Raw genomic sequence first — 25,040 nt, forward strand, 5'->3', positions numbered from 1 at the left:
ATGGTCTGAATTCAGAAAAAAAATCAGTAACCGTAAAATGGCCTTTGTTGGCTTCAAAGGTTTTTATAACATGGTTATTAGTTTTGCTATCATATACCAAATCGACATTCTATGGAACGGTAAATAAACCATATTGAAAAAGCTGAATGTCCACAAAAGTCCTTAAACTAATTAAATTGATTTTAAATAATAAAACAAATCGTTTCATTTATGAAACGCACACTCATTCCTTAATTTATAAGTAAATAATAAATAAAAGGATATAAATGATGATATTAATTAATTAAACACATAAAGTTTTTTGATAAACATTCCCAAGAAAAAGGCATATGGTACCGCACGATTCAACCTGAGCCGTTACAATCTCCAAGGATTACTGATTGTGCTTTGAGCAGACAAGAGCTAGTGGCAGTAATGAGGTTTCGCTCTGGACATATTCCGACAAACATGTTTAAGCATCTTATGCGGGCATCAAACTCCCCAAACTGCTCTGACTGTGGAGTAAGAGATGACGTACTTCATGTTTTGTCGGAGTGTGTGCGGAATGGGCCTCATACTTTGAGCTTTAATGTGGGCAGCATAAATAGCTTTTTGTGGGTTCCTGTATCGGAAGAGGCCAAGGCTTTATTAAAAAAATATTTTGATTTAAAAAATCAAATTATTTTTCAAAAATTTAATAGGCACGGGTAGAAGTGGACGTACGGAGCGACATAGTCGCGAAATATCGACTAAGCTCCTTAAATAAAGATTAAAAAAAAATATATAAAAACAATAATTATCATAAACTGAGTGAAATGGATTGGATTCCATATCTAAATTCACAACGTTCCCCTATGTAATTTATTCGGCCCAATTTAAGGAATTAAAAATAAGTTGATTTGATTGCGAAAAAAAATGTCGAACGTGTATAATTTGATTTCCCGAATTTCAGATGCAATTCCGGATGTATAAGGCCGGGCTTTTGCCGAGTAAATTTCAATATGTGTATTTTACAACATAGACTATGTGAAATATTGTAATAAAAAAAAAAGTCGTTAAGAATTGATTTGTATTTTTATGGACACATTTTTTATTGTTTTTACCGCCTCTATATTAAATCTGTGGCAGTACTACGCTGGCAACACTTCATGGTAGTGAGGTGAAAAGAAAATGGTGCGGTGCCACAAATCGCAAAGTATACTAAAAAGTAACATCTTTTGATCACATTTTGAGGACCACGGTCTTCTATTCATTGCCGTAATTTGTCATCTCTAAATATTTTGAAGATGGCGGATTCCCAAGATTATATTGACATGAAATCATGTCGCATTTGTCTGGCCAGCAATAAACCATTATGTCCCTTGTTCAGATACAAATTGTCGGGCAATTATGCCGAAATGCTTACAGCAATAGCGGACGTAAAGGTATATGGTTTTATACAGCGCTGTATCGGTTTTGAAATGTTATGATTCGAAGTTTTTATATTTAGACGTAAAAACAATTTGGTGATTGATTTCAGGTGTCATCAAATGACGGTCTTCCAGAGAAAATTTGTCTAAAATGTTGCACGACACTGGAAAAAGCGTTTCTTTTAAAAACAGTGGCCGAAAGGTAGGACATACATATTTTATACATACATATCTTAATCCTAGTCATATTTTATTAGTACACCTACTGTTTGTCGAGGTAAAAAATCTTGAAAAAAGCAAAATGCTTTAAAAGCAGATTATTTATTATTTAACTTATTGCTATTACTATTCTATTCACTTTGTATATATCCTTGGGTGATCCTAGGAGGTTGGAAAATGTTAACGTATTTAAACTCGTTTTTAAATACTTTTATCAAATTCCAAAACATGTCTGATGTAAATTTTTTTCAAGCATAAATTTAAGCCAGGTTTTATACTTGCCTGTCTGACTTAATTTTCATATTTTTATATATGTGTAATAATCTAATAAGAGCATTATGCTTTAATTGTTTTTTTTTCATAATTTATTTTTCTTGCATAACATAATATTGTAAACAATATTTTGCACTTGGTGTTAAACCTTTTGACTTTCGCTTCAGATATTTTTTATTCAACACTATTTAAAATAAAACAAAATTAACATATCACACCTTCATTCCCAAAAGTGATCCAACCATGTGATGAGAGTAATCCTACCATCATATTGGGCACAAATTATAGACTCTGGGCTGCCAGATGAACCCAATATCACTGCTTGACCCTGGGATTTTAATCCAGAGCTCAGGGCGCTGTTGTACTGCGCTTATAATACAACCATCGACTGTATTGAATTATTGAGTTTTTGATTTTACCTAAAGAACTTTAACAGGTCAGACAGGAAATTGAGAAAAATGCTAGCCAAGGTAAAAGGTAACATTCCCACAAAAAAAATTGCTTTTGATTCTTTCACTGACATAAAAAGCGAAATAGGCCCTATTACTATCAAATCTGAGCCCAAGTGGGAAATGGAAATTGATGTAAACAATGAGGGAGCTACAAAAGCTGTGGAGACAATAGATGGCAAAGATATTGTTATTGCCAACACAGTCATAAGAAAAGTGGATCCTACCATGGAAGAAACTAAAGTTGATACTTCAATACAGGACGATACCGTGGAATTAACATGGAAAAAGTCTACCATCAACAAAAATGATGACTTTGATGTAAGTTGTACTATGTATATGAAGCTTTTTTATTCCATAGCATTAAAAAAAATTCATAAAAAGTAAAATTTGAAGTTATGCTATTCAAATAATTTTAATATCTTTATGGTTTGACACTTGCAAAATAACTACATATTGTAATGGTGGAGCCATAAACCTAAAAGAAGAATAAATTCCATGTACTAAAATCAATTAAATGGTTACTTTATTGGTGTAATGAGATCAATTGCTTCTATTAGAAGTACATTTATATAAACTAACAATACATTATGTTTAAAAAATAAAAAATAAATAAAAATGCTTTATTCATCACGTAGGCGAACATGGTTGCACTTATGATAAGTCAAGGTACATGAGAATATTTTATTATTACTTAATTAAATTAGCTTATATAAAAAAAAGACAATTTATATTGAAAATAAAATAAATGAAAAATATACTTAGTAAACAAAGAAGCCAGCTCGGGCTGGCAGGGAAGAAGAAATAAAATGATGTATATATGTATTTTTGAATAAGCAATAAGGGAGAAACGCGTCGCGATCCTCACCGGTGAGGACAATAAAAGCCCTAACCTAGCTAACCTACCAGCCTTTCACTAACTACCTAAGCGATGACTACCCGAAGAAGAAAGGCAGAAAGAAACTCCAGGCTTTATTTTTTGCCATCAATTGTCCATTCTTTTATAATATTGTTATTAAATATATATATTTTTTTAATAAGTCTTTTCTATACAAAGTCTGATTAATTATATAAGCTAATACAATACTTATTCAATAATGAAAATTATAGAATAAGTATTTGGCACCACGACTGCACAATAAATAAATGAAGGGAAGTCATTTGTACATTTTGAACATCTTGTTAAATGCAAAATTTTTCCTCATACTATATTCAGCAGCCTCATTAATTTTTTTTGTGCTAAAACTAAGTAATATCTGACCTTAGACTACTGGAATGATGGGTTGATGTAACACAACACAAATTTTGCTTTCAATGTGTTAATAAATTATTTCAGGATGATTTCATGAATGATGGATTACAAGATAGTAATGATGATGAGGACTATGTGCCTCCAACTGAAAAACAAAAAACAAGATTCAAAAAGCCAAAATTAGCTGATATTAAAGTTTTCAAGGGAAAACCTGTGGTTAGGAAGATTAAAGTAATAAAAAAAATTAGAGATGAATATGAAGAAGGTGGAACAAAAATTGATAATCCAAAATCAACATCCATTACTTGCTGTAAGTCAATTTCTATACTAACATTAGTTTATATTTTTTTTGTTGTACATGTGGCCGTTCATATTATTCCAATTTATTGATCAAATGGAACAGCATTAGTGCCTCAAGTGCACCTATTGCAACCAAGTTTCATAAAAAATTGGCAATATATGAATGTGGGTCTCCATATCACAATAATTCCAATCCTGAAATGAAATATTGTCATTTTGAACAATTTTGATAACCTGAATTGTGCATAGAACTAGGTACTTCACTAGTACACAGCTTTAATACACTATCATTAAATTGTTGTTGCATGAAAACAAATTATCCATTTTATAAAATAAATTTTCATATGAAATCCACAGATCCCATTTTAAAGAATGGCACAAGGGGTGCACCTATCATCTTGAAGCGTCCAAAAGATTCGACCATACTGAAAGTACATACAGGTTATAAGCCAAGAACTGTGTCCTCGACCGGAGATGCTCCTAGGGTCATAAGAAGGGAAAAACCTGTGAGAATGGTGAGAAGTGGTGTTGCAAAACAGAGAGAAAAGCTTGTCTGTCCTGTTTGTGGTATACTTACATATACTCTGGGTAACCATATTACAACTCATCAAGGTAATTATTTTACAAGAAATGTTGTTTAACAAGAGCCACTGTTTTCATTAATATTTATTTAATCAGATTCTAAAGAGTGAATAATTGTTTCATAAGTAGAACACAAAAAAATATTATGAGTAATAATTTTGTTATACTTTTATTGTAGAAAAGAAAAGGTATTCATGCCCACAATGCCCAAGAACTTTTGCCCAGAAGAGCAATTTGCAATCACACGCTAAGCAGCACTCGGGAATTAAGGACCATATATGTGAAATCTGTGGTGCCGGTTTTTACAGTCAGAAGTCACTAGTCAGGTAATATTGTATGGAAAGAAAAACATTGTACTCGAACATAAATATTTTTATTAAAATATTTCTTATTTTTACAGGCATAACTTGATTCATAAAGGCGAAAGGCCATTCCCCTGCAATCTATGTAATAAGAGATTTATTGCTGTAAGTACTATGATTTGATTATTGTTTTTGTTAGAATATTTCTATTTTTCATAAGTTATAATTTAATTTAGAACTATACTAAACTAATTCATTTATCTGTTAGGATTTTGAAATACTTATACAGTGGTGGCCAAAAAATTTGGTACAGTGCACTGGTATGATAGAAATGAAATATTTTTTGTCATGTAGTATTTTTTATTAGTGTGGGATTTTTGGTCTTGTTAATTTTTTCATACAAAACTATGCTGTTTAAGTCAGTAATAAACTTTACTCGTAAATGCGTATTGATCGGAGTGTCCCAATGCGATAGCCATATAGATAACGTGTAGTTAACAACGAGCATTTTGCTAATACGCTTCTAACGCCAACTGAATGCAGTCTAATTAACTGTTCACCATTGTATATAATATTTAAATAATTATTAATTACACATGAATTAAATATTATTCAAAATGTATGTTAAACAACATAATGTTACATTGTTCAAATATGTATGTGGAATCCTTAGAATGAAGCTGTACATATTTGTGTTGTCCAGCATTTAATGCAAGGGATAGGTTATAGGGAATACATACTGTCCAATGGTGAGATCTAATAATATTGTTACAAGTATTGATATTATTCCAACCTTTGACACTCGCCGGTAATAGCATCTGCCTGATAGTTCGGCGATGGAACAAACTCAAAAGATCTCGTTAACGAGTCTGAATTTACTAGAAAGTTCCTGACCATTCCGGATCTTTCGAGTATGTTCCATGGACATCGATGGAACATGCGACGGTTATAAAGGCGACGCGCGACCGCCGTGAACGAGTCCATCTTAGGGACGCGAACAAGAGCGATAAGTGAACTAGCGATAAGTGAACGAGCGATATTGAAGCGAACACTGAATTTTGTAACCGTTCAGTGAAGTTTGTGTGTTTTTATTAGTATTTTCGTGCTAGTGACTTCCCTATAATAATAAAAATAGTGATAATCGGTGTTTTAGAAAAAGTCTGCGTTGTTATTCTTTATTTCGAACCGCAGCACGTAACAATTGGTGTTAAAAAGTGTGATCAATAATGCCGGTATTAACGAAAGAGAACTATCTAACACGAGATGGACCGGGACCGTTTTGAGGATTCTCCGGCACATGTGGTTAGGCAACCAGAGAGACAGGTGACTCCTGGACCAGAGGAGATTTTAATTCTTTCGCCTCGGTCAGAAGTAATTGTACCAGTTAGACATTCACAGATAACCAATGTCACCGACATAGCATACAATATTAGCAAACTGAAGTGCCAGTGGGCAGGGCATATCTGTCGAAGAACCGATAATTGATGGGGTAAACGAGTTCTTGAGTGGAGACCACCACTCTGCAAACGTAGTGTAGGACGCCCTTCAGCAAGGTGGAGTGACGATCTGCGAAAGGTCGCTGGTAAGAACTGGATGCGACAGGCCGAAGACAGAGTAAAATGGAGCATATTGGAGGAGATCAAGAGCGATAATCAAACTACGAGCGATATCGCAGCGAACTCTGAATTATGTGTGACTATGCAGTGAAGTGATTAAGTGTCTTTGTGTAGTTTAGTGCTAATAAAGTGCCAACAGGTGTTTTTTTTTTAACAAAGAACTGTTTTTATTTTTTATCTCGAACCCTAGCATGTCGCAATATAATACTAAGCTTTATTTTCGAATTGGTACTTATTTCAATACTTCATATCTTATGCTGGCGATAATCTCAGTATTTAAAAGTGTCTAATTTTCACACTTTTAATGTTACAGCTCCATAATTCACCATAATTACGCTGGCTACAATGTACTTCGAATTGCATTCTTTATATTGTTCTATGGGTGTAAAACCTATAATTTCTGTTCAAGTTTTGTAATTCATGACCCGTAACGCCATTCGGAGGGTTAAAATAAGAGTATATTGATAAATTTCAGCGTTGCGATCTGAACCGCCACCTGCGTATACATTCCGGTTACAAACCGTTTAAGTGCGGAACATGCACAATGTCGTTCAACGCCAAACACCAGTTGCAAAACCACGAGAGAATGCACACAGGGGAACGTCCGTACACATGTCAGGTGCGTTGTATACCTTTCACATTATTTTTTTATTACGTTACAGATGCAAAATCTGCGTCGCCATATGAGAAGTCATACCGGAGACAAACCTTTTACATGTGACATCTGCAGTAAATCCTTTGTGCAGAAGCACCATCTACAAAATCATACATTAATCCACACGCGCGATAAACCGTTTTCATGCGAGGTCAGTTTGCACCTTGATATTTACAAATTAAAAACAAGCTTGAAAATAAACACTTTTATTAAAATTTAATCAATATAATATAAGTCTAAGTCTGGTTAAGTTGTGGCTTACAGTTATTAAACTAAGTTTATGTGGTCTTTTGGGGTTATTTGGCCTCAGATAAAGAAATTACGGACGTAGAAATTTGAAGTTATGGTGATATCGTGTCATATGAAATGTCTAAATAATTGACTGAATAGTCACATGAGTAATTTTTTTTATCATAATTTTCAAAATGTCTATGGTATTCTGACCGCGCTGGGTCGAGATTCGAGAAATTAGTGGTATGGTACGTTCCAAATAATACCTATATTTTCTTCACTTTAATTGATTTCTGCGTTATTGTTTATATTAAGTAACGTTCTTTTTTCGCCAAAAAGTACTTACATCTTATTAAAAAACGTTGTTGCAGGTCTGTAATGTCGCCTTCAGTTATAAAGTAAATTTAAACAACCATGTTTTCAAAGTGCATGGTATCAACCTAAAGTTCAAATCTATTCACACTGTTACCGAAGATGTCCTACGCCGAGAATTGGGTTTAGGCAATGAGACTAGAGTGGCAATTTCCCACATCTTACCACAAATGGGCAATGAAGTACCGCCGCCTGCTGCTCACGAGACCGTTCATCACACCTCGGAATATTAGACTGTTGCTCTTAATGTAGATATTGTATTTAGTTAACAGCATAATTTTAACCCAAATATGGGCGCTAGAGGATGAGTTGTATAATGTTTGTTTTTCAGTTAGGTTATTAAAATATTATGAGACATTGTTAAAGCGCAATAAATAGCTTGAAAAACTATTTGGGTTTCATTTATAATCATCGTATTTAGTTAACCTTAGTTAAGAAAGTGAAACTCATATTTATACTAGGTAGATATTGCTTGCGTATTTTATCTTCGTGAAAAGCCTTTTTTGCAAAAGTCTACTCAAAAGCGCTTTCTGCGTTTACTTCTAACAAACATCCAAATATTTTTACAAAATTTCTCATTTATCCTTTACATACATACAAAACAAAGATTTACTGACTGCCTGAAAGCCATAAAACAAAAAACAACCAAACGGATTCCCGGTTTTGAACAATGGAAGGATATCATTATTTCATGTTTTATGTAAATCGGTTGAAATATGGCGATGATTATTGAATATGTCGGAAATAATCAATGCGACTGGGAGCTTTCATTGTAAACGTTGCTTCAATCGTTTGTAACGAAGTAATTGTATGGTGAAATTGTTCCCATTTTATAGACAATTCATAACAAAAATCACAGCGAGTCAAGACAGCGTGAAAGCAAAAATTTTTTGTCAGCGGTACGCGACGGCACTAGTGTGCAAGCGAGACAACATGATAAACGGCACCGTTTTAGATTCGTTTCTTTAATGAAAAGGGTTATACGATGGTCGCTGTCCGTGTGGACACAAATATCCTACCACCAGCAAATCATTTCCACTTAACGTTTGTAGTTATTGTAAAATATTTAAATATGTCCAATTTCTATTTCCATTATAAAATATCATTTGAACTACATTAATATTTGATTTCATTGAAGAATAACGTTTATACGATATTATAATATAAGCAAAGTTTATATAAATATGTATGTTCCCAGTCTAAAAGTAGACTCATGTGTATACCCTTGTAATAATTTTAAAGAATCTTCGCACAAAATCGAAAGTACATAACGAATATTATAAGTTATTATCCCATCAAAAACATAGGTAAATTTGAAATGAGAGCAAAGTTCGATATTATGATATATGTCTTGGTTGTTAACTTCAACGACAAAAGAAGAGAGATCTAAATGGGTGCTGATTTCAATGGTCAGTCCTGGAATTTATTTATAACATTAAACATTTTTTAACTACTTAAAATATAATTTCTTCTTATAACTTAGGATAATATATTGAAACCTAAGGTCTGACTTGGCTAGTTCGAACATATGAATTATAGCCTTCATAACAACTAAGGCATACATATATCATAATATTATTATTATATAAAGCTGAAGAGTTTGTTTGTTTGTTTGTTTGTTTGTTTGTTTGAACGCGCTAATCTCAGGAACTACCGGTCCAAACTGAAAAATTCTTTTTGCGTTGGATAGCCCTTTGTTCGTGGAGTGCTATAGGCTATATATCATCACGCTATACCCAATAGGAGCGGGGCAGTAATGGCTAATCTCAGGAACTACCGGTCCAAACTGAAAAATTCTTTTTGCGTTGGATAGCCCTTTGTTCGTGGAGTGCTATAGGCTATATATCATCACGCTATACCCGATAGGAGCGGGGCAGTAATGGCTAATCTCAGGAACTACCGGTCCAAACTGAAAAATTCTTTTGTCGTTGGATAGCCCTTTATTCGTGGAGTGCTATAGGCTATATATCATCACGCTATACCCAATAGGAGCGGAGCAGTAATGGCTAATCTCAGGAACTACCGGTTTCAACTGAAAAATTCGTTTTGTGTTGGATAGCCCTTTATTTGTGGACCGCTATAAGCTATATATCATCACGCTATGACCAATAGGAGCGGAGCAGTAATGGCTAATCTCAGGAACTACCGGTCCAAACTGAAAAATTCTTTTTGCGTTGGATAGCCCTTTGTTCGTGGAGAGCTATAGGCTATATATTATCACGCTATATTCAATAGGAGCGGAGCAGTAATGGCTAATCTCAGAAACTACCGATTCGAACTGAAAAAATATTTTTGTGTTGAATAGTCCTTTGTTTGTGGAGTGCTCAAAGTTATATATCATAACGCTATGACCAATAGGAGCGGAGCAGTAATGGCTAATCTCAGGAACTACCGGTTTCAACTGAAAAAATCTTTTTGTGTTGGATAGCCCTTTGTTCCTGGAGTGCTGTAGGCTATATATCATCATGCTATGACCAATAGGAGCGGAGCAGTAATGAAACATGTTGCAAAAACGGGGAAAATTATGAGTTTTGAGAGCTTCCGTTGCCTGCGCTGCGTAAACGGTTAAAGTTATGCAACAATGATGTATTACGGGATTGTTTCACTTAAAAAATTCTAAATAATATAACAAAGTCCCCCGCTGCATCTGTCTGCCTTAACGTGTTAAACTCAAAAACTACCTAACGTATTAAGATGAAATTTGGTATGGAGACAGTTTGAGACCCTGGGAAGAACATAGGCTCCCGGGAAACTACTATTTTTATAACGGAAAACTTTAGCCTGAATAACTTTATAACGCGGGCGGAGCCGCGAGCAAAAGCTAGTATATCATAATATTGGACTTGGCTCTCATTTCACATTCATTTTTTTTATGGGATATCATTACTTTTTGTACAAAACTTATAGTCCATTGAAATGTTACATTTTTTAAGCCTTACCTTGCGTTTTTTAGAGGACGCAATTTTATTTTTTTGAAGTGTAGGGGGGGTCAGTCAAAGGCTAAAACCAAGTTTGTGGGGTCGCCACCCTTGTCCCACGGCTGCCATCTTGAAAATAGGGGTTGATATGGTTTTTACGATGTATCTCTTAAACTATTTATCTGACAAAAAAAATGTATAAACATTTTTTGTTGCAAATTAAATTTTCTACAACTTTGGTCTAGTAACTTTTGTCGTAGAACTATAAATAAAAAGTTATGAGCGAAAATGTTAAGAAATTCAATGTTAAGCAATGTCCATTGCAACGTCATCAGAACGTGTGTTTATAAGGTTCATAATACTTTTTGTACTCTCATTAATACCCAAATACCCAAGGGACCATTAGGGAACAAAAGAACATCTGCATGCTATTATTATTATTATTTCTAACCTCTCTTATTGTAAGAATAGCTGATAATATTGTGTTGAAGTTGTCGTTCAACTTATATCTTTTAGTTGTGCTACATATTTCTGTACGTGCGGATGTATTTTATTCTGTTTAATTGTGAAGACGATTTCGAATGATTTTAGACACGATTTTAACTTTAGTGAAAACTACTTTTTTTTTTATTAGCATTTTGACTTTTAAAAGACTTTTAAAAGTCAAAATGCTAATAAATAACTTACGACAACTTCAACACAATATTATCAGCTATTCTTACAATAAGAGAGGTTAGAAATAATAATAATAATAGCAGGCAGATGTTCTTTTGTTCCCTAATAGTCCCTTGGGTATTTGGGTATTAATGAGAGTACAAAAAAGTATTATGAACCTTATAAACACACGTTCTGATGACGTTGCAATGGACATTGCTTAACATTGAATTTCTTAACATTTTCGCTTATAACTTTTTATTTATAGTTCTACGACAAAAGTTACTAGACCAAAGTTGTAGAGAATTTAATTTGCACCAAAACATGTTTATACATTTTTTTGTCAGATAAATAGTTTAAGAAATACATCGTAAAAACCCATGTCAACCCCTATTTTCAAGATGGCGGCCGTGGGACAAGGGTGGCGACCCCACAAACTTGGTTTTAGCTTTAGAATGACCCCCCCTACACTTCAAAAAAATAAAATTGCGTCCTCTAAAAAACGCAACCCCAAATGTAACTTTTCAATGGACTATTATTAGTAGTTACTCATCTTAGTATAATTAATTAAGGTTAAGGGTGGTATTCCGCTCGTTATTCCTAATATATTCACGTGAAGACTTTAAAATTCACATAAAGACCGGCTGTCATTAATTTTGATGGCTTATCCTTACATAATAGGCACAATGAGTGACTGTTCCTAATAGAATCATTTAATTGAAAAATTATAATAAAAAATAAAATTTTAGTTCTAATTTCTGATTTATTGCTTTGTTCTCACCCAATTACCTATCTGGATGGCAAATTTGAAGTTTCTAGGTCATCTGGAACTGGGTAAGAGTTTTGTTCTATAGATCAGTCAGAAATAAAAATAACAATTTTTGGACGTTAATATTAAAATAACTGTTTGAGATGTATATATGAAATTTGGAACAGACATGTAAGTATCTCGCAAGTCTTAATATATATGTTTATTTTGAAATAGTTTTTGAGTTATGAAGGAGCCGAAAGTGGCTCCAAATAGATAATGCACATTTTACTGCTCGCTATTCTGTTAACTTGAACTTGGCTTGACACGCTACCGCGTGTCTAGATTGTAGAATATATTAAAATATTTTTTCTAGCCACTTAGTGACGTGTACAGCAGCTTTAACATCTTTTTGGTAGTACCACCTGGGCCTTAATATACAAAAACACGGTTAATATACTTTAAATGTCTTTTATTACGCACTTTAAAATTATATTACGATTCATTGGCATAAAGGTTTATTTTTGAGCCATATATTCACAAGGACATTATTGAGGTTTGTAGCATGGTCACATATTGTCATGTCTGTTCATGTTGTTTCAATGGCATAAAGGGATATATCATTATATTATGTCATGTCAAACAGGTAGGTACTAATTTAAGAATTTTGCATGAAAAACATTAACGAGCTTTGTTGCCAAATATGTTGAGTGTTAGGTATGGTGCCTCAAATGTTCCTTCTGAATACATGGCATTAGAAATATTATCTTAGATAACATAATCCCTCGTGCATATACATCCAACGCTGATAGGTAGGCTTTCAGCGACCCACCCGATTTCTAAGTCAGTAGGCCGAGCGAGTGACTTTTCTGCCATGGATTTTCTTTTTCTCAATATTTTTATCTAGAACAAACAAATATAATAAGCACCTTTTATGTAATAACAATTTTTTTTAGCTGTAAGTATTATTTATGTATAAGCTAACTTTCCCATCATAAGGTTTACATTTACTGTTATAAAATATTTATTATGCCACTTACTTCGTATATGCTCTCCTTGCATATATACGGAGGAGGACAAGATTGCTGTTGATTTGTACTACAATTTATTGTTTCTATATTACTCGGAAATACATTTTCTCCTAAGTTTATGAAACCTTTCTGTAAACCAAACAAATTAATACGCTGATTAGAAAGACATTGGTAACAAACATACGCCATAATTTATACTTAAAATTGGGACTCGAGATAAATACTTAGTTATTGTTAATGTGTCGTCAACTATTTACCTAAATTAGAGCAGTAGCAAAACATTTTTATAAAGTAAATTCAAACTGAAGTCAGTAATGCAAATTTAATTTAAATAATGCGTTGTATACATATAATGAGTTCAAGTAGCATATTATCATAACTTACTTTGTATTCGCAGCTACAAGGCGGGTCCGGTATAGCTTGCTAACATACAAAAAATCTTTATAAGTTTACTTATTTCCTAAGCTTCATTTTTTGACCTTGTCTATCAAGAAGTTGTAATAGCTTAAAATCGTTTAACTATATTTATCTTAAAAACATATAACCTGTTAACGATACCGTTATGACGTAGCGTGCTTTAAAGCATAAGTACAGCACGCTACGTCAGTTTGGCACAATAAACTGTAAATTAGATTTCTACAAGAATGTGAGTATACGCTACCCGTGTTAAAATGAACGATAAAAAAATACACCAAATGATATGGTGTATTTTGTGTAAATGACAGGAATTTTTAAAATAACATAGGCACTAGTTGTATTAGCAGTTGGTAGCACGATTATTGCGCTCATTTTTACACGTGTAGCTTATGCCGCTAGTGTAGCGTTCAAGTTTTCTACGCCATTTAAAAAAAAACAGCCCTGGTGCGGCGTTCAGCGAGCAGTAAGGGTGGATAGTTCATTATGTTTTGTAAAGTTTGCGATCTAGGTAAGTAACATTTCCTAAATATGAAATGCCGCATGGTTAAATAAATAGAGATATGTATGATATGAATTTGTTACTTAGGAACTTACATTATATTCTTCCACTTTAATGTTGCCTCTTTTCCGTGTTCGGGTTTCGACAGAATTATCTAATAGGATAACATCGTTCCTGATCATATTTGCATAATCAACGATAAAAGCTGACAATTCTTCAGGATTGGCGTCAGGTTCAAATGGCTCTGTTTTATACATCAAACCGAAATTGTCTTTGTCGCGGAACGAGTTCTTGTTTCTGTGCAGCAAATAATTCTGTTTCTTGCGAGTTCTTTCATTTTCGACAGTGTATTCATTAATGTTGGAAGTTCTTTTAATAGCCATCGCCGTAGGTGCTAGGAATTGTATTACCATGAAGATACAGGAACATAATATAATTGTTCTCAAAGGTTTCATGATCTGAAATAAATTTCATTCGTGTACTGAAGAAAATTTTTAAAATTTAATCATTTAGTAAAACATATAATGGAGTAGATATGCTTTAAAACGATTTAATTACGAAAATTATTTATTTCTTACCTTGCAATGCTGTTAGCTTGAATATCCAATGAACACTGGTGTTCCTGGATAAAATCTCACCCTTATATATCCAAGTTTGATTGACGGGTCAATGAATGGATCCATTAGTTAGACACAAGATCCCTTTTGTGTTATATTATTATGATAAACAATAAGGAGTATAAGTGTAGGGTCACCTGTCCAACAATGAGCTAGTAATACATAGTGAAATTTTGCCATATTTAGAACATGCGACGGTTATAGCTAGTGCCATTTTGTCGCTGTCCCACGTCCTTTCTCACTATCCCAATTTCTAAGTGCGGAGCGCAAGAAACAGTCGTACTGATTGAACTTAATTTTCCTGCAATAGAGTAAGATTTTTTGTTCAAATTAATTGATTTTTTATTATTTATTGTTTAATGTTACATATTATTGATGAGGAATTTGTCTATGAATTACAGATTTCGGATACGCAGACTCGTATTTATAATAATTTTCTTTTACACAATTATTTTTGGGGTATATAATACATGTGGCATGTATACAATAAGGTAATGTTTTTAACAAAAAAAAAAACAAACAATAGTGCTAGTTAGTATTTACAACTAATCACTTTCGATATAACCATAATACCTATAATTCTTAAAGATCAGCCTCCCTAAGACGTCCACGAAATAAAAATTATCTTATTCTTATATACAGGTATAACATAATCAAATATTACGAATATCTGAGACATCGAGTTTTTTTGCGTGCCCGCTTCACGTGGAATGCCCCATAGGTATAATCGCCCAATTCACATCGGCCAACGTGGAAGACAGAAGGCCGATGTAGTCATCCATTCATCATTATTGGATATGTGCCTCTGGCAGGGGTGAATATAAATATATTTTTTTTATATTATAATCAGATGTAATTGAATCCTGAAAGCAAAGCAAAACATGATAAAATAGTGTGATATAAAGTATTTAGTTTAATTAAAAGTTTTTACTACTTCGCTCTTTCTGGCGACCGCCGCACTTCGGCACTGTAATCGGTCTAGCTCCTAAACGACTTCTCAACCCATTTTGAAACTGCGCAGGGATTATCTATACAATAGGAGCTATTTTTAGAAAAATATATATATACTTATAAATATGCCAACTTTGTGAAATTCAAGTTTGAAACTTTCAAACATATTTTTTTCAAAGAAAAATAAATCATTTTTCAATTTCCAAAACTACGATAAAAAAGCTCATTAAATGAAGTATTTATTTCATTGCTTTATTTATTTTATTGTGATATTTAAAAACTTGATAATTGGATTCGAAGTGGCGTATACCCGCCGGCCAGTGAAAACTTCAAAGTCCTTTAACTCGCTAACCAGACTTTATACTTTAAAAATATTGTATCTGGATCGAGGACATATACAGATATAACATAATCAAATATTACGAAAATCTGAGGCATTGAGTTTTTTGCCCGCTTCCCGTGGAATGCCCCCTATGTTAGATTATGGTTTATAGAGGAGTGCCGCTTGATTGTAGACGATCTCCAGTTGGGCGGAGGCATTGGGCATGCGACGAGTCACACACATCTGACTTTTCTAATATTATGTGTGTCTTCTTTGTGAATTATACCTTGCTTTAACGGTGAAAGAAAACATCGTGAGGAAACCTGCTACCTGAGTAATTCTCTATAGGAATTTTAAAGATGTGTGAAGTCTACCAATGCGCACTAGACCAGCGTGTTGGGCTAAGGCCTAATCCCTTTCAGTAGTAGAGGAGGCCCATGCCCAGCAATGGGGCAGTATATATACGGCTGATATTACTATTAGGTACTTATTATATTTTTTTAAGTTTTTATCTAAAAACTTACTCGTAAATAATGATTTAATTTTTTAAATAGTAGAATATTCTTATTACCAACTGAAACCAGGAAGTTTATCTTATCATATAAATGATAAAAATAATTTTAACAATAAATTAAACCGCCTTCAAAAACCACTCAAAACCAAAAAATAATTTCACATAACAAGTATATATTGGATATCAAGTTTGGAGTCGGAACCTAATTAAAATTGCTTGTTAGCTATATTTGTTGCATAGTCCATCTATGAGCCAAATTTCTTTCAAATCAATTAAAAGGAGTAGGTTTGCGTGTACTACTAACAAACATACACAGTGAAAGGTGTAATACCAAGCACATGTATGGTGTATCATCTTTTTATTTCCTCTTTTTTCGAGGCAGGGAGTGTAATACACCCACATTTGACCAGCTATATGTAACAGGGGAAGAATTTGGGTAGTGTACAGTTCACAAAATTAAATATTTCCTTAATAACTTCCATTTGCTGTGCTGCGGCGGTGTGTTTATCTCTGGTGACGATCTGACTTGCTGACTTTGTACGCTGGCAGCACATTGTTTTCGTATATTCGTTAATGTATTTATCTAGCTTAATTAGCAATTTTAATTAGGCACCGACTCCAAAATTGGTATCCAATATATACTTGTTATGTGAAATTATTTTTTGGTTTTGAGTGGTTTTTGCAGCCGGTTTAAATTTTTGTTAAAATAATTTTTATTTTTTGCTTTTTTGTGATAGTAAAAAATAGACCGTCTCAATGGCATAGTTGTGTTTCGCTCACGATACGACTATCGCTCTGAGGAGTTACACCTCTGAGTACCACTGAAAAGGGAAAAAAGTGTGATGCTATATATATGTATGTATGAAGTAGATTCAAGCAAACCTAACACAAAAACACAACTGATATTATTTGGCTCACAGTACAACTATCGCACTGGGGTGTTACACCTCTGCCTACCCCTGAAAAGGGGAAAAGGTGTGATGTTATATATATATGTATGTAAGAAGTAGATTCAAGCAAACCTAACGCAAAAACACAATTGATATATTTGGCTCACAGTACAACTATCGCGCTGTGGTGTAACACCTCTGGCTACCCCTGAAAAGAGGAAAAGGTGTGATGCTATATGTATGTATGTAAGAAGTAGAGTTCACTAAACCCAATACAAAAACACAACTAATGTGTTTCGCACGCAATACGACTATCGCGCTGAAATGTTACACCTCTGCCTACCCCTAAAAAGGGGAAAAGGTGTGATGCTATATATGTATGTAAGAAGTAGATTCAAGCAAACCAAAAGCAAAAACACAACTGATATATTTCGATCATACTATAACTATCGCGCTGTGGTGTTACATCTCTGCCTACCCCTAAAAAGGGGAAAAGGTGTGATGCTATATACATATATGTATGTATGTAAGAAGTAGAGTCAATTAAACCCAACCCAAAAGCACAACTGATATGTTTCACACACAGTACGACTATCGCGATGAAATGTTACGCCTCTGCCTACCCCTGACACGGGGAAAAGGTGTTATGCTTTATGTATAAGTATGTGACAAGTACAGTCAACCAAACTCAATGCAAAAACATAACTAAATACGTCACAGGAAAGCTAAATTCGCTTTCTTTTCGATTTCGTTTTCTTGGACGACATAATTATTCTAGTTTTTTTAATTTTAAAACCAAACTACCGAAGCGATGTTGAGAAATTCTTTCGAATAAAAAAAGAATTTTCCAAATCGGTTCATAAATGAGCGAGTTCTGAGGTAACAAACATACAAAAAAAAATCTCGTCGAATTGATAACCTCCTCCTTTTTTGAAGTCGGTTAAAAAGAAAACGCAAAATTAACTTTCCATTATAATTTATATAAAATTGAACAAAACTAAATTTATAGTCAAAAATCGTCTTGTATTTGCCGGTTATCTAATGCTTGCATGTAATGTTCGAAAGCCATGGCTGATTGTGGGCCCTCAAATGGATTTAGAGGCTGGTCTTCTTTGATGAATCCTTGCTTTCTCAGGAATAACTCCTTCATAAGTGTACGTTCACGCAACAAGACTTCTTCATTCATAACATTTACCGATCTTCGTTTTAAAAAAACACCATGTTTCTTGAAACAGTGCCGATTAAAGTCTCGTTTATAGCTGTAGGGCTGCGAGCAAATCTGCGAGATCATATTATAACACGCTGTATTAGTGTAAGTATAATGTAAATCATAACATGACCCTGGATAAATGCGTTTTCCGAATTTATTACACCAAATTAAAGCATGAAAGCTTATTCTATTTGGCCCCTAAAATTTTTAACGAAATACCAAATTCAATAAAATCGCTTAATATACTTAGTACAATTTAAAACAAGATTTTTCAATAAATAAGATTAATCAAAATAAATGTTATTATTCTGTTATTGAGTATTTAAACGATAGTGGCCTATGAATGATCTCAATATTGTTATTTATTACTTAAAAAAAGAATTTAATTTTGTTTTTTGTTTTTAATTATTATTTTATTTTCATGTAGTTTAGTTAAGTTTAAGTATAAAAAACAGTCAATATAAAACTTATATATTTGTACACTGACGCAACAGCAAAGCATGGTGAACAAATTATGTATTTCTATAATACCTGTAAACTATCTATGCATACAAATAAATAATTTGATATGATTTTATAATTAACTAAGCAGTGCGCACTGCTCCGCCGGCGTGAGTGTTTCTACTACGAAAAAAATCCTACACCTATCCTGAAACCTACGATCTATAGCGTCGCCTGAATAAAGCTAAGGCCATTTGTTAAAAAAAAAAACAAATCCAAAAATTACCACTGGAGCCAATGACTGGGACAAAAAAGACTATATTATACAAATCAAGGATATTGTCTATCCGTGTTCCAAATAACATCGCCACCCATTTTCACAACTTTCTCATTTAAATTATTAGTAGAAAGAGAAAATTATTGAGGATACAAAGATAAATAAACGAGCCTATTAAATTTCCAGTTCATTGCATTTCATGTGCAGTCGTATTTTACTATCATGCCTACAATAAGCAGGAGCACTGGTATAACCGTTTACGACTCTAGTTGGTGGGTTATTATTGTACGCATTCGATTTTCACAAATAGATTACATTATGCACTCAGGGGAAAAATTACCTTTTGCCTTACCAGGAATATAAAAACCTCACCACATTGAGGTAAAATATGGAACTAATTTCTTGTACCTATCGACAACGTTAATTTTAAAAGTTTTTATTTTCCTGGTCTGGCTATAATGTGACCAATATGATGGTTCTGACATCTTATTGTAAATTATACATATTATAATAAAATTGTAACAGACCGATGTTTGTACATTATAGATATTGAAGAAAAAGTGGCGGGTCTTTATTAGAGCAACAGATGAAATATATTTTTTTTGGAATATTTGTCCGTCTGTCTGTGATTGGACAACTACTGCATGGATTTGAATGCAGTTTTCAGCGATTTATTGCTAAAGGTCAATTTGAAATATAGGATTCATGTTATCCCGGGAAAATATAAGGCGCGACTTTTATTCCGGAAAAACTTTTTCATGCGGGCGGGGTGGCGAGCCAAAATATAATGGCATAACGTAGTGAGTGAGTGAGTGAGAATTTTGTACCTCGCATTTATATGGGCGCTCTCCAGTATGTACCCGCATATGATGTTGCATTGCACCTTTTGTATAAAATGTCATGCTACACAATTCGCATTTAACATTTCTATTCTCAGAATTATGTTGTCTTAAATGTCTCGTTAAGGTGGTTTTCTGAAAATTAAACAAAAAACAACTTGAAAAGATTTATATTGGTACCCAGTTGCGGCTTTAATCAACGTGAGGCTCCAGGCGGCAGATCGTTGCGAGGGCTTTTTTCTTTATGCCTCTTGCCAGTGCCAGCGCAAGGCCTCGGGCGAGAGCAAAAAGTTCCCGATTTCAATAATGCGTAGGTAATATGGGTTTGGTACAGGTGGTAACATAAAAAACTGATACTCAGTTGGACATCGCGAGGTCCCTCGTCAAACCGCGAGGCCGCGCTTGGTTTCCCGGTTCGCCCCACAAAGGCCGTGCCTCTTTTGGTGCCTATTAAGTATTGATTCAATGAGATTGATATACTGCAACGCGGTTTAACTGAGTAAAAGGAAACCTTTTTTTCATAGTGAAGGCTTTCGTCATAAAAAATAGGGGGTATATAGTTGTTGGCAAGTGCAATAAATGGGTATGTAATTAGATTTTTATGGGGGACAAATATTTGCGCAGACGAGCAATAGGGAAAGGTTAGTAAATTACAAAATTACATTTAGCTGCATATTGATTAAATCTAAAGCTTGAGCGTACAACTCATTCAAAAGTTGCGGGTGGTTGTGTCGATGAATTAATGAACTTTTATGGAGAATTTTTATTCACCAGTTGAAGTTTGGTTGATGGCGGCCAAAAGACCTTTTAATTATTTTATTAATATGGATTTTTTGACATGCTGTATTAAAATTGTGTTAATGTAAGTACCGTGAACGTTCCGCCTCATGTTAACCGACCTCCACTTATATAAAACATAATTGTTTCTATAAAATATTTGGATTGGTATATGTATATAGTGTGGAGATAGTAGTGCGTGGTCATTGAATTTTAATACTAAGAGAAAAGTTTTGTTATAATACATACCCTTTTAAAACCTTTATTGCAAACGTTACAAAAGTAACTCATTACATTCGAGTGCCTCTTCATATGTCTGGAAATGAGATAAGTATAGATTGTTATAGTTATAATTTACTATGTATCAGGAACCATTCTGTTTAAAGCAGATTTCAAACTAACAGGGCAACTATGTATGTCTTATGTTATGATCAAAAACATCAACTCGGAATAATTTTAATGTCTAAAATTTTGTATAATGATCTGTCCGTTGTGTGTTCCGTTCTATGATGGCATAGATGGCATTCCAAACTTCAGGCTTAAACTGAAGAGAAAAGCCCAATATCACCTTGCCTGAACCGGGATTTGAACCCGAGACCTTGACGTGGTATTCGTACCGTAAGACAACCACGCCGCCGAGGAAGTTTTACATTGAATCTTTGACGAGAGTAATCGATTTATTGGTGATAGCATATCTAATTACCTTTGCAAGGCATTAGCACTTAAACATGTTTCTACGCATATGTCACATTTATACTTCCGCTCAGTTGTATGCAGTTTTCTGTGGTATTTTAATTGTCCCTCCATTAAATATGTTTTAGAGCATATATCACATTTGTATTTTCTTTCACCTTAAACAAATGTTTCTAAAATTAAACACTACAGCAGTATCTAATCACAAACGTCCCATCCACTTTGGTCGCGGAAAAGAGCCTGCATGATACGCCACTTAAAATTTCATGAAGTTTTACAGTTTATTAACATAGCCATTACGGTTTTTTATAAGGCTAGTTTTTTTTCATCGAATGAGTTTATTTTGGCCTTATTACCTATTTTTCAAATTGATTTTAAATATATAATATTATAACGATTTATACATTACACTACAACTGTCATTTATTTCATTCACTTGCAAATGCTCTGAGGGTCGTATCGGAAAGCCTGGTGATTCGTATGAGAAAGCGCGGAAGGCCGCATGCGGTCTGCGGGCCCTAGGTTGAGTATAATAGCCATAGAGTTTGATTTAAAAGAAAAGAGTCTCAAATAATCTCATTAGGGTGTAGTTTAAATTTGTGTTACGTATAGTAATAAATATTGATAGTAAGTATATTTTATCGATGCGAAATTTTACCTATATGCTGCAATTGATGACTCTTCAATGATTTTGTTACTTTACCACAATAGCAGCAAATATCTTTTCTCTGTTTTTTAGCATATCTCTTAGCATATAATTTAGTTTTTTCCTTTTTTTCCTTTTCGTCTAGGGGCTCATAGTACAATACACGGACATCTTCTAAATAGATAGGTCTAATGCAAACATTGTGTACAATGTCACTCTTTGTTGCTGTAATTATAATAAAATTTATATTATGCACCTTATGTGAAATTTAATGGTATTAAAGAATTAATTTTGTTTTAGTGTTACCTTTAATTATCTTCTTTTTTTGCTTATATTTCTTTTTCATAGTGTTTTCTGGTATATATTCATCATCTCTGTCTGAGTTAAAACCATAGTCTTCTGTGTCTACATTATATGCCTGTTGTGGATAAATAAGACCTATTTAGCTTTGTACAAAAAAAATCATAAGATATAAGCAACACAATACCCTCATGAAGGCATAAGATATTATTTAAGGTATATGGGGTAAACAAGCATACTGTTCACTTGATGGTAATTTATCACCGCTGCCTATGAACATCTCCAATACCAGGGGGCATAGAGATGCATTGCCAGCCTTTTAAATGGGGATATAATCTGTTCAGAAAGAGAACCGTCGTTTGATGTGAGGTCACTACTGTGCTTAATTACCTTTTTTGTTTAGTTTCAGCATGTTTCTAGACAAAAAGCACTCAAAACATCACGTAAGATCATTGAATAACAAAGCAATATGACATGACATGAGTTACCAGATGACAGATTGTAAAATTAGTTCCCTTTTCGGCCACGACGGTTCTCTTTCTGAACAGACTATACCCTCTTTTAGAAAGGTTAGCAGGTTGTATGTGTCCAGAAATGCTGCAGGTAGCTATTGGTTTTATAGTTCTGTAGTACATGGTAAAAAATGTCGCCAGAAACGTACTGTAATGACATGGAGATTGACAACCTCCGAGGCGATGTGGATGGAATTGGAAGATTTTCTTCTTAGGAAGTTACGATATTTAAGGCAATTACAAAGCATAAGAAATTATCTATTAGGTTTATATGTCCATTTTAATATGTACCATTATTTCTCCTCTAAAACTTATTTAATATCTCAAGCGTACAGGTGCAGTGTGCTGGGCAGCGTGTAAGAAATTATATTTATTACCATCAAGTATACTATTTACTTGCACATTGTAAGATATGTTATTCATTTGCATAAAAAAAATTCTAGAATAAGCAATAATGCTGTGCTGTTGGCAGGATATTTGTATCCACCCTCATAATAAATACATTATATAAGAGACTAAAGCTGCTACAGTGACCCACAAAAGTGTCTAGCCTTCTGGGATCCCCAAATAATATGTACTGTTTCTGGACACCACATTACGTAACATCAGGCATAGTGAAGTCAATTTGCTGTGCCCATATTAAAAAAATAAATGCAAAAGTATAATTATCTAAACTTACAAAGTCTTCGTTTTTTTCTTCTGTTTTGATTGATTGTAAAAAGTCCAATATTGGCATTTCCTTGTTTTTACATCTCATTTTTGTGATTGTTGTATTATTATATATTGTACATATTTTTCCTATTTCAATTATGTCCATTAGTTCAATAGGTAGAGTTGGTTTACTGCATGCCACTTCTTTATAACCAAGTTTGTTTCTGATTTCATTTATATTGCTAAATTTCATTACTTTTGCCAGATTTATGCCATGTAATATCATATCAGATCTTAAAAAGATAGTACATAATTAATATGAATTTTTTAAAAGTGATTTTATATAATATACTATACATGTAGACATATACTACATAGATTGTGAACTATCTATATAGATAGTTAGAAAATACTAATTATAATTAAACAAGTTATATATTAACAATGCAATATATAACCAGCTAACATACACACATAAGCTTACAGATCTCTTAGCTAACATGGTGTAAGTCAAAATTAAATAAGTAAATTTGTTTATCTTAATTGGTGGAGCACTTCTCTATAATAGTTACCTATATACAAGGAGATTATGTAATTGCAATCCTAGTCTTTAAATTTTATATTGAGAAGTATAGTACATATTATTCAGTATTTCTTCCTTGCCATTTTGTAAAAGATATAAATTTTTACATTGGTTCAAAAATCTAATGATAACTTATGCAATGTCAGTGAAGTGACCACAGTCATTCCTGACAGGGTTTATATGTCAATATTTGATAGAAGTGATTCTATCAGCATCACGCACCTGCTTATATTTAATATTTTGGCACATATTCATCCCCAAAATGCAGTGCAACTCTGCCTATAGATGGGAACATTAATATTTAAAGTATTCTTGTTGTTTGTACACTCACCTTTCAATTAACATTTTAAAATAATAGGCCTCTATAAGTTTTATTTTGCATGATCGACAGATCTTGTTGTGGTCTATATTTGTTAAACCCTGAACAAAAAAAATGTTATGTCACTCATGATTAAAAACCTCTGATTTTTGCTGACTATATTTTATTAGCTTATACCTTAATATTTGCTATTGATGAGGTCATTTCCATGTATCGAACTCTTCTGTCTTTATCCATTTCTTGCAAGCAATAAGAGATATTTGTCTGTTTTAAACATATTCGACATTGATGCATTTAATCTTATTGATCAATATATCCTTAATTCCGAGTATAACAAAAGTATTTGCTAACTTAAACAAAACTATTTTCTAAATTAAAGAACTCAAGCCATGATACTAATAACGCAAAAGGTAAAATAAGAATTTTTCGATAATACTTGTCTTATTATGCAAATATAATTTAATTTATAGAGATTTTATTCCAGTGAAAATTTTATATAATAATACAGGATCTAAGTTTGGACTTCCCTTTGGAATTTACTATATATTATCATATATATATATTTTTTTCCTATTTACATTATTGACAAGTA

General features: G+C 33.3%; 3 protein-coding genes across 6 annotated transcripts; 1 reads left to right on the top strand and 2 right to left on the bottom strand.

The window, feature by feature from the left end:
- Positions 1–1,108: 1,108 nt before the first annotated feature.
- LOC115442507 (myoneurin) lies at positions 1,109–8,029 on the top strand. Of its 2 annotated transcripts, none has more exons than XM_030167548.2 (9): positions 1,109–1,403; positions 1,499–1,590; positions 2,317–2,650; positions 3,666–3,891; positions 4,239–4,493; positions 4,642–4,789; positions 4,864–4,930; positions 6,857–7,000; positions 7,639–8,029. In XM_030167548.2, exons 1-9 carry the CDS (start codon positions 1,266–1,268, stop codon positions 7,870–7,872), a joined length of 1,638 nt encoding a protein of 545 aa, XP_030023408.2. In that variant the 5' UTR covers positions 1,109–1,265; the 3' UTR covers positions 7,873–8,029. The 2 variants fall into 2 exon arrangements, with proteins under 2 accessions (XP_030023408.2, XP_030023409.2); XM_030167549.2 differs by lacking the exon at positions 6,857–7,000 and adding an exon at positions 7,044–7,187.
- Positions 8,030–12,624: 4,595 nt separating this feature from the next.
- Positions 12,625–15,390, bottom strand: LOC115442546 (prothoracicotropic hormone). 2 transcript variants are annotated; one of them, XM_030167601.2, is made up of 5 exons: positions 14,485–15,390; positions 14,002–14,364; positions 13,375–13,413; positions 13,000–13,119; positions 12,625–12,862 (listed from the first exon to the last, which is right to left on the bottom strand). In XM_030167601.2, exons 2-5 carry the CDS (start codon positions 14,359–14,361, stop codon positions 12,728–12,730), a joined length of 654 nt encoding a protein of 217 aa, XP_030023461.1. In that variant the 5' UTR covers positions 14,362–14,364; positions 14,485–15,390; the 3' UTR covers positions 12,625–12,727. The 2 variants fall into 2 exon arrangements, with proteins under 2 accessions (XP_030023461.1, XP_030023462.1); XM_030167602.2 differs by lacking the exon at positions 13,375–13,413 and having other exon boundaries at positions 14,002–15,390.
- Positions 15,391–18,159: 2,769 nt separating this feature from the next.
- On the bottom strand, positions 18,160–25,033 carry LOC115442527 (zinc finger protein OZF). 2 transcript variants are annotated; one of them, XM_030167577.2, is made up of 9 exons: positions 24,626–25,033; positions 24,461–24,549; positions 23,575–23,839; positions 22,390–22,501; positions 22,096–22,308; positions 21,448–21,595; positions 20,994–21,060; positions 19,956–20,102; positions 18,160–18,479 (listed from the first exon to the last, which is right to left on the bottom strand). In XM_030167577.2, exons 1-9 carry the CDS (start codon positions 24,740–24,742, stop codon positions 18,210–18,212), a joined length of 1,428 nt encoding a protein of 475 aa, XP_030023437.2. In that variant the 5' UTR covers positions 24,743–25,033; the 3' UTR covers positions 18,160–18,209. The 2 variants fall into 2 exon arrangements, with proteins under 2 accessions (XP_030023437.2, XP_030023438.2); XM_030167578.2 differs by lacking the exons at positions 24,461–24,549; positions 24,626–25,033 and adding an exon at positions 24,119–24,287.
- Positions 25,034–25,040: the final 7 nt, after the last annotated feature.

The sequence above is a fragment of the Manduca sexta genome, chromosome 26 (genome assembly GCF_014839805.1).
Source record: "Manduca sexta isolate Smith_Timp_Sample1 chromosome 26, JHU_Msex_v1.0, whole genome shotgun sequence".
NCBI classification, from domain to species: domain Eukaryota; kingdom Metazoa; phylum Arthropoda; class Insecta; order Lepidoptera; family Sphingidae; genus Manduca; species Manduca sexta.